We start from the raw sequence: 18,933 nt of genomic DNA on the forward strand, positions 1-18,933 counted from the left end.
TTCTATTGAAGATCAATATGATGATATAATTGATGAAAGTAAAAGAATAATATATATTTTAACTTAATTTTCTCTAAAATGAGTGTAACTACTCATTTTATATTTTAAATAGGTGGTCTAAAATAAGGTACCAAATATATTATAATTAAGTAAAATATTTTACGCATTATAATCAAACTAAAAAACTCACTATCCATAATGCTCGACATATAAAGTAAAATTAGCTTAGAAATAATGATATATTAAGTGTGCATACTACATACATCAGTATAATATTTCATTGGAATATCCTCTTAATAAGGAACTTAATAGAACAAATGATAGAAGAAAAGAAATTTTTCGGTCAAACTTTGCATGATTCATCAAAACAAAGTAAGTTGCTACTATTATTGTACCAATTATCCAAATTAAGATTGGACGATCAAACCCAATTTGATCCTAATCAAGTCACGTCATGATTTGGATGAAGCTTCATTTATTAGACATCTTCTACGATCGACTTCTTAAGTCAACTATTTATATCACACTTTTATTCCAAATTGAGATCAACTCGACCAAAATCGATGCTAACACTTTCCAATTATGGTCAACACTAATAGCATATGATATCACATAGACATATATATAACATCTTTTCTTTGCGTAGCTGCAAAGTATTCCTATCTTCTAGAGGTGGAAGAAGGCATGCCAAAACAACAAAATTCCTTCCTATAATTAGTCAACAATTCCACATTGTTACTAAACAATATGATCATCACAACATGACCATCATAATAAAACGTATTTTCATACATCATGATGAATTATTTATTGATTGTAAGTTTAAATTATTTCAATTGCCATTCAACTCTTAACATTTAATACACTCATATCATGTTAAATTATTTTATTTGAATTAAAAATATATCAAGGTATACAAATAACTAAGAGTTTTAGCTATTAATTAGCTATATATATATATATATTGTCATGTGTTTGTAACAGTGGCACATACTATAATATAACAGCCTAAAAGTGACTGTTTCATGATAACGGAAGAATATAACGATTTGGAGGTGCATACCGTTATATTAACTCCAATTTTACGTTCCTTAAAGCGTTATCATAATATATCACGATTCGAAGGTGCTCGTAACACCTGACTATAACAGTTTCAAGGGGAAAGGGGGTATGTAAAGGCATGTATTATACGTCGGGAAGGAGTGGGGTTATTTAGGGCTCCAAAGACGACTCTTTTCTCTATCTCGGTCGGGAGAGGCGGGAAGTTTGCTCTAATTGGACCCAACCCTTCTTCTCTACTCCCTCCTCTGACCTTGCAAGAGTCCGATAGGGTTTCGTTGTCCCCGGATTGAAGCGATTGCGAGCTCTCGATCCTCTTCTTCCTTCTTCTTTCGCAATAGATCGTTCGGGCGACGGCGGGAATTAGGGTTCGGGAGGGGTTTTGGGAGGAGGAGGAGTAGGGAGGATGCCGATGGACGCGGCGGTGCTGGATGATATCATACGGCGACTTCTGGAGACCAAACGCGGGCGGGCGGTCAAGAATGCGCAGGTGACGGACCCGGAGATCCGGCAGCTCTGCGTCGCGTCGAAGGAGGTCTTTGTCAGCCAGCCCATTCTGCTGGAGCTCGAGGCCCCCATCAAAATCTGCGGTAACGTGGCAAAACAAGATTTGATTTTTATTGTGGTTTCGAATCCTTTGCTTTTTCTTCTGTCATCGGAGGCACGATGTGTTCTTTTGCCTATTCTGCTTTCTTACGCGTTCGAACTGGAGCGTCTTTTCGTTTTCGGTTTGATATCCGCTGAGACCAAGATTGATTGGTCCCGATAACCGAAATCTTAGTAGGAATACCGATGCCATGACTGTCATCCTTGCTTAATGTGTAGTTGAAATGGCTTGTTCTTGTTATCTTTGCCATGCGCCGCGCTCCTACTTGTTTTATTCTTTATGGCGCCGAAGAAAGGCTTCTGGTCAGATTTCTTATATCTTTCATTTGACACATGTCGTTGATATCTGTATGGTGTCTGGAACTTCGGCGTGCTGGTGAAGTCTCTGGCTAATAGTTTGATAATCTTGGAGTTCTAATCGCATTTGCTATAACTAGGTCATAATGGTTGCCGCATGTCTTCATACCTGCCATAAACATGAAGTTTCTAAGCTAATATGTGTGTAGTTTTCTCTTTTTCTATTGCTGCGTTGACATGCTCTCAAAGTATGACATCGGTTCTTATCTAGGTACCTACTTGACACGGACTTAGCTGGTTTTGCCTAAGTCGTGCGGCACCCTTGCGCGTCCGTCCGCAAAGGTCAGCCTCCCCGAAGCCTCCCATTGTCCCTTAGGACCAACAAAAGAGAGAACGGGTTAAAGAGAACGCCTCAAACGGGATCCACAAGCAAACATGTCCGAAAAACACTTCATAGACAAAGCAAATTACAAACAGACTTTACAAGCTCTGAACAGTGGCACAACAAAGGGTAAAATGGTCCATTACAGACCGAAAAGCTCTCGCACGTGTCTACATGACACAACCTTTATTTACAAGCCTAAAGAGGCCACCAACCCAACTAAAATGGGACTATTAAGCCTTCGGCCGCCCCTTTTCATGTTGTACAAGGCATGAACATGCCAATAGACACGGACATATATAAGCATTACTTCAAACACCTTGTTTAGAAGTTTGTCCGTGACATTCTCCCCCACTTATCCCTTCGACGTCCTCGTCGAAGCCTTTGTGAACACTGCAACTCTTCGCCTTTGCTGAGTCTTCAATCTTCTGCTCCAGCTGCAATGCGCCTTCTGGTTTCCAGCTGCTCTCCGCTGCTGTTTCTGAGTAGTCGAACCTTTGATCCGCCATGCTGCTTCTACTCGCCAATGACTCTTACTCTGGTGTGGGGTTGGCTGAGTTGTGTTGATCCTCGTTGATTCCTGCGGATCCACCAAATGAAGGAAAAGACCATTCTTATTGCGCCAGTTTCTCAAAATTTCCACATGCTGCTTGAACTGGGTGGATGCTTGTTGGAGCTTTAACGAGCATCGCCTCGCAAACTTCTGAAGTTTTGGGTCCTTCCTCCACAAAATCTGCTCATTGACTCTTCTTTCAGTTAGTTGTCACATCCAAGTAGGTTCGCATCACTTCCGCTTTCGATTGGCATTTCGTTGGGAAATGAAGCGGACAATCTACTCTCAGTAGCACTGATCACCGTTGGTGAGGATTTGACAACTATTGTCTTCCATTATCTTCGAAGGGTCTTTGAACTTGTGCAGAGCTCCTCTGCTGGATAGATAAGAGAACTGGGGTACTCGGTTTCGCCCATTCTCTTAAGAGTTGAGAAGGCAAAGGTTACTTGACTTCGCCCGCCTCCTCGAGGTTGTACTTCATGCATCGAGCTGGTTACTGGCCTTCGCCTGCTCTTTGCTCACACTTCTGAAGCACTTGAAGTGTTTGCACTCCTTGCGTTGAGTTAGCTACTGTGATTCACCTTCTCAATGCCATTGAACTTCTGGAATCCAGGAAGTTTTCACCCCAACTTGGAGTAATTCTCTGATAGATGAGGTCGCCTCTGGGATTGTACCGTCTTCTCCATCAACCCTGCCGCCTACTCCACTGAGTAGCAAAGGTACAGCATCACGTACTGCCTGCTTCGTTCCTTGGTCGTGCACTCTTGCATGACCCGAAGTCCTTCACTTACGGCTATCTTGATGAGAAACTTGTTGACACCGGTCTTACGAAGTTTCTTGGCCTCTGCCCTTCAGCCTTGTCTCGGTACTTGGAGATTGCCTCTGCATGCTCCACCTCCTCGGCCCCTTTCACGACCAAGCGCTCTCCCTCCGTGAGAGCAAGGGATCAATGACTTTGACGGAAGTCCCGCCTCTGCGGTACCATGGCGCTGCCATGCCCATGGCCCTACTATCCGTCGTCTCGCATCTACATCCCTTTTCTTCACAATCAATAGATATGCCTTCGTGACACTCCTCTGAGTCCACCTCCATTCTCATTGATTGCTTGATTTTGGGTAGCTAAGTTCCTCTGGACTTGTCGTCGCTTCCTCGCCCCTTTCGACCTCCTGCTTCAATACCTCTGTGTTCTCCAAGCAGCCTGTTTGGTCGATGGAAATACAGACTACAACTCTCATGCATGGCCTTTGCCATCACATTGTAGGGTTTGCACCGATTCTGTTCTCCTTAGCTTCCTTGGTAGCAACGTTCGCTTACTCGACCTTGTCCTCTGACTTGTCGGGCTCCCTTAAGCGAATATGAGCTCTGGAGCAGTCCAACTCTCCAGCTGCTTCGATCATACCTCTGCATGATCAAGTCCCTCTCATGGGACTCACTGGTACTTGCATTCGAACTTTTCCCTTGGTGGAACCCAGCCCCCATATGCTGATGACCAAGGTTTTCATCCGATGCAAAATTCGGTGCACGCCCGGAAGACCCGCCTCTGCGGTACCATGGCCTTCACTCCTTGAATCCATAGCCCTTCTTGCCGTCGTGTTGTTCACCAAAGCGGAGCTCCCAGTAGCTCCCGATCATACCTCCATATGATCTAGTCCCTCCCGGGACTCTGTCGTGTGTATCGCATTGCCACGAACTGTCCCACCACGATCCGCTGCACCATGTCGCCTCCTGGTGACATCTCCATTGCATTCTGATCCTTGTGGAATAAACTCGAATTGTGAACCCTCCATGTGTGGCCTCTGCCAATACATCGCAGGGTCTCCTCCACCTTCGATTTTGTTCGCTCCTTTGGCAATCGACCTTCATCCACCCACTCTTGGGTCACACCTAGATGAAGCACCGCTCTAGGACAGTCCGTCGCCTAGAAGCTCCCGAAGTCCACCGACTTCGTTGTAAATTGTGCACCATTGCCTGGATCCTGGGCCTCTGCCCCTACCAGCACAATCTCCGCTGCGCACCGCTTCCTTCATAGCAACTCGAATGGCAACACTATGGCATATTATTCAAGAGTACCCGCCTCTGCATCCTCTTGCCCCGTGCTAAGGCCTTCTGAACTCAATTTCGCCTCCGCAAATTGAGTCGCCTTAGTTCCTCCATCAAATGCTCCTCCGAGATAAGGTGCATGTGCCCCGAAGCTCCCTTCGTCTTTGGCACCATGCAAGATGAGTCTGCTCCGTCAGAATGAAGGACCCATGGAACAACATGATCTTACTCTTGCCTCTGCAAGAGTTCATGTCCTTGACCTCTGTCTAAGGAAAGCACTGTGCCTCTGCTCCATGTTCCAACTTCTATGCTGGCTCCCTTCAAGCGGCTTGAGTACTTCGCCAAGTTACCCCCAAGTTGCTCCGCTCCTCGTTTTTTTTGCATTGAGTTGATGGTGGCCCTCACGCCCACCATTCCACGGGTCAGCCCTCCCTTGAGTCCGATCTCCATATCGACTCTAAGTGTGCCTTCATTTAAGTTGCTTCAGGTCGCTCCCCCACTTGATCTCGCAATGCATCCACCCATGCATTCTCTCGAGCGAGATCATGTGACAACTCCTCGCTGCTTGCTCGGTCCATTGAGCTTCGTGGAGTTGTTGTTTGTGAGGTACTCCTCCTCAACATGTGAAGTCCGTCTCACATGATTCTCCCTCTGGAGAGCCGAGACTTATCCCTCCTGGATAACTGTCCCGTTGGAGCAACATCTCTCTTCGTTTCGGAGACCACCATCCCCTTGGACTACTCCGATCTGCTGAACAAACTGTGCATTGTTCTGCCTCTTGCAAACGCACTTGCTAGATTGCGCCTCCACGTCAATACAGCCACCGCTGCACCCCTCCAGGCCTAGCAACATGCTGAACTCGTTGCACACTTCAGCCTCCTCCGGACGTATCCTTCGCATGCCGAAGAGAAAGTTTCAATGCTCCATGGCGCCGAGTCTCGGTCGCCTTGGGATGGCCACGAACAATCCATCGTCCGCATACAAGCCCATGCATGAGTACCGAATTCTTCGAGTTAGCAATTCCCCTCACCTCTGTGAGCTTTGCACAACTCTTTCGGTCGCTGAGCAACTCATTCCACTTTGCATGGTCTCGTCCTTTTGCCAAGCGCCTCGCTTGCCTTGAGCACCATCAAGTAAAGTTGTCAATGTTGAGCCGTAGCTCAAACTCAGCCATCCCAACCTTTGTGCGCTCCAGATTCTTCCAAGCTTGCCTGTTCTCGTGGTGCCTCTTGCGCGAAGGGTTGGCCATTCCTCTGAATGCCAATCTCAGATGCCCGCTCCTCTGAGCGACTCTTTTCCCTACATCTCCATGCCCGTTTTCCCTCAAACGGTCGCGCATGTGCTGACTGCCCTCAACGCAGCCCCGCTAGGTCCCCCACGTTTGCATGTCAAGTGTTTCTATGAGTGCTTGTCCCGCTCTGATACCATATGACACGGACTTAGCTGGTTTTGCCTAAGTCGTGCGGCACCCTTGCGCGTCCGTCCGCAAAGGTCAGCCTCCCCGAAGCCTCCCATTGTCCCTTAGGACCAACAAAAGAGAGAACGGGTTAAAGAGAACGCCTCAAACGGGATCCACAAGCAAACATGTCCGAAAAACACTTCATAGACAAAGCAAATTACAAACAGACTTTACAAGCTCTGAACAGTGGCACAACAAAGGGTAAAATGGTCCATTACAGACCGAAAAGCTCTCGCACGTGTCTACATGACACAACCTTTATTTACAAGCCTAAAGAGGCCACCAACCCAACTAAAATGGGACTATTAAGCCTTCGGCCGCCCCTTTTCATGTTGTACAAGGCATGAACATGCCAATAGACACGGACATATATAAGCATTACTTCAAACACCTTGTTTAGAAGTTTGTCCGTGACATACTGCTACTCTCTAAGCAGTTCCTGTAAGATATCATTTTTAACAATATGAATAAATTGTTTTCTCTTTGCATATATGTTCAAACTTTGGTGCAACCAGGCCATAACAATTTGCTTCTCTTTTTTTTTGCATTAGCTATGAATTGGGGTCCAAGTTAAAACTGATAATTAATAATGCTTGATTTTCTAGGTATTACACAATCATGTTTCAATATTATATATTGTTCTCAGTTTGAGATTAAAGGGCTGTCGCTATGTGGTCTCTATAATGCAATGAATGCAACGGATTCCAAAGTCCAGGTTTTTAGAAAATGATACTGGTACCAATACTAATCACCACTTGATAGTTGCCAAAGGTGTTAACCTTTTTGAATCAATCAAGTTTAAATACCTTTTATAATCTAGTTAGGGGCTTTGGATAGGGTTAACAATAAACAAAAAGCCAACTGAACCATATCCTCTTTTCCCCCTCATTGTTCTGTGATCTTGGCTATAGAGTTCTCTTTCCTTTCTTAGTTTGTTTGGCCTCTGGTTCTCCTAATTGAGGTTCTTGTCTGGTATCATGTAATCTAAAGAAGATGAGCCTAAGGGATCTTATGTAGCATAATACAGTTGAGATTCTCTTGATGTCTTTTTGTGTGATGACCTTAATTTATTTTTAAAATTGAATTAGTCCAAACAAGTCTTTATTGGTCACTTTTCCATAGAGGTCAGTACGTAATCATCCATGTTAAAATGAAAGGTTTGATATGCGGAGGCATTCTGTCCGATGGTTGTGAAATGTTAGAAGTTTATCATCAGAAGTCGGAGCACAAATCATTTTGAACTCAAAACGATAAGATGATTTGGTTGATGAGCTGCTGATACAGCAGTGGCTATTGTGTGTTGAGGATTGTAAGCATTATATTAACAGCCTTCCTTTTCATATATAATGGAGAAAATTTGGTCTACTTGCAATAATTATGTGGTGGCTAAACATTTAATTAGACTGTAGAGTGGATTGGATTCCAAGCAATCATTTGATAGATCCATTGTAGTATTATGTTGCTTAGTTACTCTACTGAAAACTGTGGTGCTAAAGCTTGTTTGTATATTAGTGTGTCCTTAATGATGTCAAAAAGCTGATGTCTGCTCGATTTTTGTGCCTTGTCGGAAATTAATTGGGATTCTTTGTCCTTGCATTTTTTTGTAGTGTTTATTGCTGCTATTTTCATAAGAATATGTAATTGGGACAAATGCTATTTCACAAGAAGTTGCAGCCTGATCCTGATCTGTTCTCTACATGTCTAGTGCTTGCATTGTTACTCTCCTAGAGAATTGATAGTTGCCTGATAAGGATGCGGAACACAAATTTTTGTTTGTATTGTACCAATTCAGAACTCCATCTCAACATACTAACTTTGGTGACTGCAGGAGATATTCATGGCCAATATGCTGATCTTCTTCGCCTTTTTGAATATGGTGGATACCCACCACAAGCAAATTATTTGTTCCTTGGGGACTATGTTGATCGTGGTAAGCAGAGCATAGAAACCATATGCCTACTCCTTGCTTACAAGATTAAGTACCCAGAGAACTTCTTCCTGTTAAGGGGTAATCATGAATGTGCTTCTATTAATCGTATATATGGATTCTATGATGAGTGCAAGAGGAGATATAATGTTCGTTTGTGGAAAGTTTTTACGGAATGTTTTAACTGCCTTCCGGTTGCTGCACTTGTTGATGACAAGATACTGTGTATGCATGGGGGTTTATCTCCTGAACTAAAGAGCTTGGACCAGATCCGAAATATTGCTCGTCCAGTGGATATTCCAGACCAAGGTCTCCTTTGTGACTTGCTATGGTCAGACCCTGACAAAGATATCGAGGGTTGGGGAGAAAATGATAGAGGTGTCTCTTATACTTTTGGGTCTGACAAGGTGGCTGAGTTTCTTCAGAAGCATGATCTAGATCTCATCTGTCGTGCCCACCAGGTTAGCTGTGGTACACTGAAATTTCATTTAGGTCGCTATTCATTTTGCCTAGCTGTTGAAACAAACACAAACAGCATATTGGAAAAGGATAGACTTTTGTTATGCTTTTGCTCAATTTAGTATCTCCAGAAATGTGATTCCGATGTAGTATTGCTAACATCGAAGCAGATGAATCATAGGACAGTGATCTTCAGTAACCATCCGCTTGCTGGAAACTTTATTGAATGAAAAAATCCAATCCAACTGTAATGCATATGGTTAATATCTTTTGGCAGGTTGTGGAAGATGGCTATGAATTCTTTGCAAAGCGCCAACTGGTGACAATATTCTCTGCCCCAAACTATTGTGGGGAATTTGATAATGCTGGTGCTTTGATGAGTGTAGATGGCACTCTGACCTGTTCGTTTCAGATACTTAAACCAGCTGATAAGAAAAAGGGATTTGGGAATATGTTAAAACCAGGAACACCTCCCAGGAAGGTAATAAATTGGAGAACATATTGGCATTTCACCAGTCATGGCTGCATACTATATTATGGATGATCATTCTGCAAAAATATGATATTTTGTTACAATCATGTTTTTTCAGATATTGCTCAATAATTATTGGGACTCTTCTCTTTCACGTGTCACTGTTCATTTCTTTCTTCATCTATAGAATTGTAGATAATGGATTCCCACTGGTCATAAAATCCATATCATTCATGCATAAAAATTGTCACTAGTTAAGTGGCTTTTACCAAAGATGATAATGGCATGTTATTTTCATGCATTGAACACACTCTCTTTAGAGATCTTTATATGTTAGTTGTCTTAAGGGATATATTTGTTTTCCTATTTTTCAAATCATCTGATGGGTTGGGTGTTTTGAGTTCTTAACCTTTTGGATCTTTTCTTTTTAATTTTAAGGTGGATGTATGCAAGCTGACATAATGGTTTACAGTGAATGGATGTGTTTGGTAACCTGAATATGAAGCATATAAATCAGCAAATCTGCATAGTCCTCTGATCATCATCTAGGTTGGTAGAAGTTGCTGATATTCGGACTAATAGCGTGGAGCCTGACATGCAATTAATTGCTGCCGCTAAGGTTTAATTTGTGGGAATCTGTTTCAGGCCCTGATCTGGAATTCTTGTTTTTGCTCCAACTTGATTCGTGGGTGCCTTTTGCATTTTGTCTATTGAAAGCTGAATTTATTTGTCATGTCATCTTCCTAACATAGAACTAGGATTAGTATTTTTACATAGAACAGACTCCATAACCATGTTTTCTTCAAAACCTTTCAAAATGTTGATTCTGTTGGAGCTTTTAAATAATAGTCTAAAGGCCTCAAAAGTTACTACGATGCCATCTATTAAATGTGCCTCAAAATTTGTCATTTGGTTTTCGTGGTACTTCTGTTTGTCGAGTAGAACCAAATATGCTATGTGAATGGTCATCATGCAGGAAGGAAACGTTCTTTTTAATCCAGTCCTTGTTCTGAGTTTGAATTTAAGAACTTGTGACCTTTTGGATGCTTATTTTTGTCATATATAAAAAATGAAATTATATTGTCTGGTTTTTATCAGGGAGGGAGATGTTGACATATGAGGTCATTCGATGTGGGCTCTATTCTTGGGACACACAGAACCTTGCTTGAGGAGACGACTGCTTACCACCATTCACGGAGTTGGAGTTTAAAGACAGAATCTGCGACCTTTCACGATTGTTCTGACATTGCCTGGCTGCCAAATGTTGTAAAGCTGAATGCAAAAGATAACCTTGTGGTCATGCCCTGTCTTTTATTAGTTTATATAGTCTTTTAGTTTGTTTAGCTCCGATCTTAGAACTCATCAAATTGCTAATCATGATCTATTGTTGAATGCTTGCTCTGAAATCTTAACGCTTGCTCATTTGCCGAAAACTGTGTTTATTACACAAATGAATGAAGGAATTTTATAATGTGTCGAATTTTTCATGTCCTTTAGGGATAGTAAGGTTTCTTCAAAATTCTTTCATTCAAGGTTTGTCTTATTGGTTTATATTGATGTACCAACCAATTAGTGGTATGGTACATATCTATATATCATGTGTTTGTATGGTGAGATGCACTGGCAGTTTGAAAAAAAAGATTGAAAGTGGTTTTATGATTTAAAAATAAAAATAAAAAAATTGATTAAAGGTTTTATGTTAAAAATAGATATAAATTTAATATATTTTTAGTAAAAATAATTTAAATTTGAAAGAATAGTGGTATATATTTTTTTTAAGGATTTGAGTAGTTTTATGGTTTATTTTAAAGTATTTTTTTTATTTATATTAAATTATTTATAAAAATAATTTAAATTATTATATTATTTGTTAAATAATTTAAATTTTAAGATTTAAATAAATCAAATAATCGATTAATGGATATATATGATTTTTATCATTAAAAAGAATGTTGGAATTTTACAAAAAAAAGAATGATCGGGGTCTTCGATCTTATATATTTATATATGAATTTGATATGTTGGATAATATCAGAACTTCTATACCAGTGATCTATTGCTTTGTATTGTTTGAGTTGTATTGTATGATCAATTACTACTGCTCAAAGAAGAATAATCAACTATCATTATGAATATGAATGTGAATACGATAATTGTAAAAGTTGGTTATAATATTCTTCATGATATGACGATTGTGAATATAATGAGTTTCGCTATATGTTTATCGTATAAGCTGTATCGTATCTGCTCAAAATCATACACTATTTTCACTTTCTTTTGTATATAAACTTAACTAGTACCTCGCTGAGCTTTGTTATATGAATCTTGGGTGATATATGTAAAATACTATTTCTCAATCCATACATCATCCTCAAACTATATAAATAAAACTATCAACTCCCCGGCATCGTCGCCATCATTGATCGAGACACTATTGTCAACATTGTTACTATATCTTCGGATTAAATGAATTGCTTAATGCAATTGAGAAGGTGTCTCATCACCCGAATCGGTTCTTTTCAATAATGTGGTTGATGCTACTGTCTTCTTCTTTGCCTTTGCATGCTGAGTGGACAATTGTGATGATTGAGTGTCTCTAGTTTCTTGAGTAGTCTTGCTCGATGTTATCCAACTCCTATCAAATTTTGATCAAGAGCGATCTTCCTTCTACTAGGGATGTATTTCCTCTTCTTCTATTACATCAGTAATAAAACGCAAAGGGTGTGGATGATCTCTTGCCTCATGAAATAGAGGATCTTCATGGTTCTTCGTTGCTTTAACTTACTCTAACATCGATTATGAATCTTCGGTATAGTATTAGAGGTCGATGGGTTAATATATGATTTCTCTAGCTTGTTGTTCAAATGTCGAGACATCGTAATCTTAGCCGCATATTGTAGTTGACAAATACTAATTTCTCAATTATTTATATGATAATCTGTTACAAACTTTAATGTGAATCAATGTGAACATTGACCGGTTACATTCATAATCACTAGATGTCATTAACGGTGAAAGTACATGGACAATAATACTTCCTTAAATTTAGTACATTTCCTCCGAATTATAATCACACTCGATTGCAAAAAAAAATATAAATAAGACTTTGTTAGCATAATAAATAATTAATATTAAATATTATTTAAATATGTGTGTAATTTTTCTTTATCGAATCGAAATTATAATGATATGATACAACTACACAATCGGAGAATGAACTAATTAGTTCTCGAAATAATTGTCCCTCCATAATAACATCGATAGTATTTGATAGGAGTCGATATATAATATTTTTTAGTGTCAATAATAAATCTGATAACATTCTAAGACTATATCAAATTGAATGGTCGATAATAAGCCACAAGACACAGATAATTTTATTAATAATTCTTTTAAATATTAAAAAATATAAATTAAATAACACTGAATATGAATTTATCTGTATCATACTGATCGGTGATCTATTCTTATCAGGTGACCACTACCTTGAGATCCTATCTCTTTTGTTGTATTAACTTTAAGACAATAAAATTTATAATAAATTGAATACTTTGTATAGTTATGCATATCCAATGATGATTACATATTTTTATGATCGATTATGTTTGAGCTATACAACCGATGATAAACATGAGGCTTTTCATGGCTTGTTTAACCTCAAAACACATTTAGGATGGGACTTATTTTTTGTTGTGAAGCTGCGCGTGCTCGCGTCCAACATACAAATGAAGAGTGGGACCCGCCTCCAGTCTGCTTCTATGGCAGGTTGGCGAGAGGGGAAAGCCGAACGGGTATTCAAGTCTGGTGACTAAACACCAAGTTTGATCTATGGCCTACTTTAACCTCACGCAGACTTCGACGTTGACACCCGAGACGCACGTTTGTCTCCCGCATCTCGATGAAGAGTGGGACCCACCTGTAGTCTGCTTCTAAGGCAGGTACACGAGACTGGTAATGTAGAACGGGTCGCCGTAAAGAAATACTCATCCTTTATTATGGGCCCGGCTCGGCCCAACCAATGCGCCTTGAGCCTCTTCGTTGGGCTCCACAGGCTTGGTTTGACCCGATATCCCCGTATGAAATCCCGAAGCAAATGGCATCCCGTCGGTCTCTCGCTTCGCGGCTAGGGTTTTACCGAGAGCAGCTCCGATGGTAAACGCCTCTGCCTCTTCTCCTCTTCCTCTTCTGTCCGTCGTTGCCTCTCGATCCCTAGATGTATAACCAGAATGAATCCCTGTTCATTGGTTGCAGGGGAAGGGAACCGGCAGCTTCGGGAAGCGGAGGAACAAGACCCATACCCTCTGCGTCCGCTGCGGCCGCCGCAGCTTCCACCTTCAGAAGAGCCGCTGTGGAGCCTGCGGTTACCCATCCAGCCGGATCCGCAAATGTGATCCGTTTACCCCTTCGATCCTTGTTTTTTCTGTTCTTGTTACTCTTGGCTTATGTGGATTTTTCTCTTGTTTCGGGGATTTGATCTCTTATGATCGGTTTTTGGTTCGTCTGGATTAGATAACTGGAGTGTGAAGGCGATCCGGAGGAAGACGACGGGAACTGGGAGGATGAGGTACCTCCGCCATGTTCCGCGTCGCTTCAAGAGCAACTTCTGCGAAGGTCACCAATCCGGATCCTTTAGAAAAAGTCATTTTTTTCAGCTTCCGTGATACATTTGCAGGTCGTTTGATGTTTTTCTTGCTATTGGTTGTTCATAGGCACTCAAGCGGCTCCCAGGAAGAAGCCCGCAGCTGCGGCGTAGTTGCAATACGTGGGAAGGAGTTGACTTTTTTCTTTACGATCCTATGTTTTACTGCAAACGTTAGATAATTGTTCTGGATGTTGGAAATGGATTATGTAGGTTTGCTTTTTTTTCTGGAAATCATTTGGAATTTTTGTGTTTTGAATTTAAAGGTTCGAAGCTTGTGATTTAAACTTAAAGGTTTGTCTGTGAACTTACATCTTCGTAATATTAATCATCTGGTTGCTTCAGACGTATTGTTTCACTTTCAGACTCCCGCAAGACGTAAAATTTTTGCATTTCGGATGCTGGGTTTAGTAGCGTAGTCATCAGATCCACAAGTCCAATGAACTTTTTGACAAATACGAGCTTATGGTCTCTTTTTGTGGAATGGGTCATTTCCTTCCTTTGTCGGTAATCTTCTTCTGTTGTTATCGACATTTCTTACAGTCTTTGGTAATTGTATTGAAGGTACTTTTAATGATAGACTTAACAACAAGCACATGTTTCATGTATCACTAGGCCACCGAATTTGGCTAAAGATTGTGAACCTGCACAAGGCGATGCTTTGATGATGTGTGACATTGATGATGAGTCTGAAAATTTCAAATATGAACTTTTGGCTTAGGGATCCTGAAAAAGTATCAGAGGGCGCATTTGTATTAGAAACAGCTTATTTTGCGTCAGAAGTGGTAGTGGGCTTAGCATATGAATAAAGTATAGATTTGAGATTTTATAGTTTGTTAAGGTACCCCAATATGTAGATGAGATTGCTGAAAAATGGTTGCTGAGGAAATGCTTAGTCATCCCATTATGCCTACGTCATTACGTATGTTAAAGCAAGTGTTCTGAGCTTTATTGATTGTGTAAACAACTGATTGCCATTTGCTGCATTTTCTCAATATAAATTGATTAATTTCATTGAATTTAGAACATCCGTCTTTGGATTGTAGCTGAGATATCTTTTTCCTGTTACTTGTGAAGGATGATGTGAGATCTATTTTTTGAGTTTTATTAGTAGATTATCTTTTGGAATGTCCATTGTCGTGTGTAGTTAGATACAGTAGATTTTAAGGCTCACCATCGTGGACTTCAGGATTGATATTGAAATTCCTAAATCAGTGTAATTAGTTTGCAGAGAAGCCCTGTAAACAAATGTTTGATAAGTCAAAGGAAATGTGTTCATCAAATCATGTGTCTTGAGCTGCCAAACCATATTAGATCGTGTTGTTTCTCATTGTCAAAAGTGGAGCAAAGATGATCTTGAAGGCATTAGTTGCTAGGATAAAGTTCTCTAAGGGTGATCTAGTAATCATTAATTCGGGATTATACCTGGCTTTATCCAGAGTTATCAATTTTCAAATTGGATAATGTTCATGCTACAGAATCAATACACAAAGATAACTGTAGGGATTTTGATAGAAAGGTAGCCTTACAATGATAATAACAAAGATAACTGCAGGAGTAACAAAGAAGCTAATGTTCATGCCAGAAGTCCCCGAGGCCTTATTGATAGATAGAAGGCAACCTTACATTCATGGAAATCTTATTGATTGCAGATCAACTAACTAAACTTTGATTCTAGGATGCAGGTTAAGCTAATGAGGAGATGAATTTAATGGCGACGAGTACAGCATTTTCTGCTGCCAGCGATCCAAAAATTGAAGCTTCATTGGACCAGGAAAAGCCTCCACCAGCCTGATCAGAGAGAAGCCTGAAGGCTATGAAAGGGACCTATTGCTGAAGGCATACAAGTGCTGCAGCTGCACTCTCCATGTCAATTGGAGTAACACCAAACTTGGATCTCAGGAACTCTGTAAGCTGCATGATCCACAAATGTGTTGGCACTGCACCAAACTTGTAGTGTTAATGCACTGTGGTAGCTTCATGCCCTGATATTGTTCATCATGTCAATTTTGGAACACAATTATTGCCGAGAAATATTGCAACTATGAAGAACTAGTATTTTGTGTTATCAGCTGAAATGAAAAGTCAGCACTCGTGAATCTAGCATATGAACATGGATGCATCAGCTCTAATTTCTTGGAGAGTTCATAGTAATGCTTGTCAACAGAAACCCAGAAAGCATGCTGTCTAGTTTCTGGAACTCCATTGACTGGAAATGTCTCTTCTGGCTGGTACCAGACACTGTTCAAGGTATTCCCAGAGGATTTCTCTTTACTGCTTACACTATAATCAGAGAAGTTGAGATACCCAATTTTTCTTGTGTAATCACCATTAGACTCCAATGATAATTCATCATCATCAGGCCCATCTCTATCTCTTGTTTAGGTTCAGAAGACATGTTAAGTTTTCAGGACATTTGTATACCATTTTAATGAACAGTTGTTTACTATAAAATGTGTGTGTGAGAGAGAGAGGCTGATTATTGCTCTCAAAGTAAGCAAGAATAGTCAAGTAATCACATTATTATTACTATTATTATTTTTTTAAAAAATAAGTGGTGATGTTGAGATGTCAACATCAATTAAGTTGGTCAATATCTTCTAATCACATTAATTATTTTTATAGAATAAATATATTTGTTCACTTGTAGTCCCAATTATTGGATCCTCTGCAGTCATGAACTCTAAATGTTGTGAAGAATGCTTGGGGTTCATGTCAACTTCTAGCTTCAAAACTAATAACTTATTTTGTAATGACATTTTAAATATAATTCACCACTTCAATTAGATTCTCCAAGACAATTTCTTTAGATTGGTTTAATAGCATCTTTGTTTATAAATTCTATATACATACTTCTAATCATTGCATGTTCATAGCAAGGGATCAACTTCATTTGGTGGTGACAATTTCTCACCTACACATTGTTGAGGTATCAACTTGGTCATCTGCCTAAATGTACATTTTCACACTAGTGCTAAAAGTATGCTACTTGAGTTTTATCCAAATTCTGTATATAAAAGAATAAGGTTATATTTTGCATTCTTATGGTCAACTTAGCTTTGCAATTTGCTTACAGCAGACATATATGGCTTCTAATCTATTTTATAGCTGTAAGAAGATTTGGATTCTTCTGTTGTCTTCTTCTTTAGTTTCTTGTTAATCCTTTAATTAGGACTTGATGTGGGTATAATCTAGATTAGAGATTACTTGTCTCCTCTCCATCCTGCCCTATCTTGTGTATCCACTGTCCTCTCATTATTCTGTATTTGGAAGTAGTTTATTGGGCATTTAGATGGAACCATTATCAAAAGGGTATTGATGATCCTCAGGTTGGTGATGCATGCGACATCTTGTAGATGATCTGTTTTTAGCATTTAGTAATACAGGAATTCTGAGTAGAAATAATAGTTTTGAGGTTGACTCAACATGTAGAATCCTTCATTTAGTCTATAAATAAAGCAGTGTGATATATATAAGTGCTGTTGGTCAGAGATAATATAATTGATATTTCTCACTGAAATGGTTTGTGGAATTGCCAGTGCAGCTTCTTGATACTATAATCATATGCTTGTTAAGTCAATGTACTTCCATATGTCACAATAAGATTAAAAATGATCCTTAGGATCTCACCTTGTGTTTGCCTAACAAGTACCATGAGATTATGGAATTTGTTTGTCTCCTAATCACAAAAAAGAATTCTGTAGGATCATCTTTGGCAACTCAAACCTGTGAAGCTTGATTTTATGTGCATTCATGGGCTCAAAGTTGTGATCATCTTTGACACATGGTCCTTCTATTGCTGAATATGATGAGCTTTTCTAGTAAAGAAAGAGAAATTTAGGTATATTACATCAAGATATTCACAAAAATCAAGTCAAGCAATGCAATAATATATTACCTTTGGGACAGCTCACTTTAGAAAAAAAAAAAAAGTCCTTAACAATTGTCCTTACATGTCCCTCCCTCTCTCCTCCTCCTCCTCTCTCTTTATCTATCTATCTATCTCTCTCTCTCTCTCTCTCTCTATATATATATATATATATGTATACTTCTGTTGTTTGATAGGGTGGTGTTGAGTGGTGAAGTGATGGAAAGCAGAAACTACACACAGAAGCTGGTCTTAGGAAGTGAGAGATATGGGTCCTGTAGGAGGAGAAAGAAGAACTCAGACAAGCCAAAGCATCCTCAAAGAGGCCCTGGTGTGGCTCAATTAGAGAAGATCATATTACAGAATCAAATGATAGCAATAGCAACCTGCCTCTCTCAATTTGACTGTGATCTCCACAAGGTATTTCTTGGTGACAATTATCTCTACTTTTCTCTGTCCAATTCTTAGTTCCTTGATGCTTGTGTTCAAGCTGCATATTGCTAGAGTACAGATGCGATATGCATCATCTCCCTCTTCAACTACTACTGCCTCATCATCATCATCATCATCACCGTTTGAGCTTCACCAGAGTATCATGGTATGTCAAGCTTCACTCAACATGCTACATCAACAGGAGTAAAATAAGAGCTGTAGTTCCCCAGTTTTAATTTTTTTGAGCTTTATGGAGCTTCAGATAGAGGCTTTGGAGACACAGCAGAAATGGACATCAAACAAAGTGCATTCAGTTCTGGTGCCACAGCAAGATGCAATTGGTGTTCCTCTTCTCATCAAGCAGTGCAACCTACTGCAGCACTGCCTCCCTTAGAACAAAGCATGCAGAAGGTATTGCCTAAATATCTAGCTGACCTCATTGTTATCTTGCTACTTTAAGATCTTCCATAACACAAAGGACTGGATCAATGCAGACGAACAGACTTCACGAGGACCAGGCCTTGCAAGAACTCGACTTGGAGCTTAGATTGTGACTGTGAGAGGTTCTGGGTGGTTCGGTGTTTGAATAAATTGTTTCTCTCAGGAAAAAAGATTGGAATAGGATGTTTCATAGATGTCAAAGATACAAATGGTTGATTGTAACCTGCAGAAACTGCATCTTGAGTTGAACCATTGTGAAATATAAGCAGTTAAAGACCGCACACATCAGAAACACTATC

General features: G+C 39.9%; 3 protein-coding genes across 6 annotated transcripts; all 3 read left to right on the forward strand.

Annotated features, from left to right (window-relative positions):
• The first annotated feature begins 1,200 nt into the window (after window positions 1-1,200).
• LOC103982282 (serine/threonine-protein phosphatase PP1 isozyme 6) lies at window positions 1,201-10,734 on the forward strand. The gene is made up of 4 exons (XM_009399172.3): window positions 1,201-1,649; window positions 8,225-8,784; window positions 9,060-9,263; window positions 10,353-10,734. The coding sequence occupies exons 1-4, from the start codon at window positions 1,466-1,468 to the stop codon at window positions 10,365-10,367; spliced, it is 963 nt and encodes a 320-aa protein (XP_009397447.2). The 5' UTR covers window positions 1,201-1,465; the 3' UTR covers window positions 10,368-10,734.
• A 2,553-nt stretch (window positions 10,735-13,287) lies between these two features.
• On the forward strand, window positions 13,288-14,237 carry LOC103982281 (large ribosomal subunit protein eL37z). The gene is made up of 4 exons (XM_009399170.3): window positions 13,288-13,406; window positions 13,506-13,641; window positions 13,764-13,865; window positions 13,964-14,237. Exons 1-4 carry the CDS (start codon window positions 13,404-13,406, stop codon window positions 14,005-14,007), a joined length of 285 nt encoding a protein of 94 aa, XP_009397445.1. The 5' UTR covers window positions 13,288-13,403; the 3' UTR covers window positions 14,008-14,237.
• LOC135636895 (protein SPEAR3-like) lies at window positions 14,049-18,915 on the forward strand. Of its 4 annotated transcripts, none has more exons than XM_065149031.1 (6): window positions 14,049-14,187; window positions 14,259-16,143; window positions 17,959-18,181; window positions 18,252-18,359; window positions 18,456-18,604; window positions 18,688-18,915. In XM_065149031.1, exons 2-5 carry the CDS (start codon window positions 16,109-16,111, stop codon window positions 18,585-18,587), a joined length of 498 nt encoding a protein of 165 aa, XP_065005103.1. In that variant the 5' UTR covers window positions 14,049-14,187; window positions 14,259-16,108; the 3' UTR covers window positions 18,588-18,604; window positions 18,688-18,915. The 4 variants fall into 4 exon arrangements, with proteins under 4 accessions (XP_065005103.1, XP_065005104.1, XP_065005105.1 ...); XM_065149032.1 differs by lacking the exon at window positions 14,049-14,187 and having other exon boundaries at window positions 14,263-14,400; window positions 15,572-16,143; XM_065149033.1 differs by lacking the exon at window positions 14,049-14,187 and having other exon boundaries at window positions 14,265-14,400; window positions 15,579-16,143.
• The last annotated feature ends 18 nt before the right edge of the window (window positions 18,916-18,933 follow it).

The sequence above is a fragment of the Musa acuminata genome, chromosome BXJ3-4 (genome assembly GCF_036884655.1).
Source record: "Musa acuminata AAA Group cultivar baxijiao chromosome BXJ3-4, Cavendish_Baxijiao_AAA, whole genome shotgun sequence".
In the NCBI taxonomy this organism is placed as follows: Eukaryota; Viridiplantae; Streptophyta; class Magnoliopsida; order Zingiberales; family Musaceae; genus Musa; species Musa acuminata.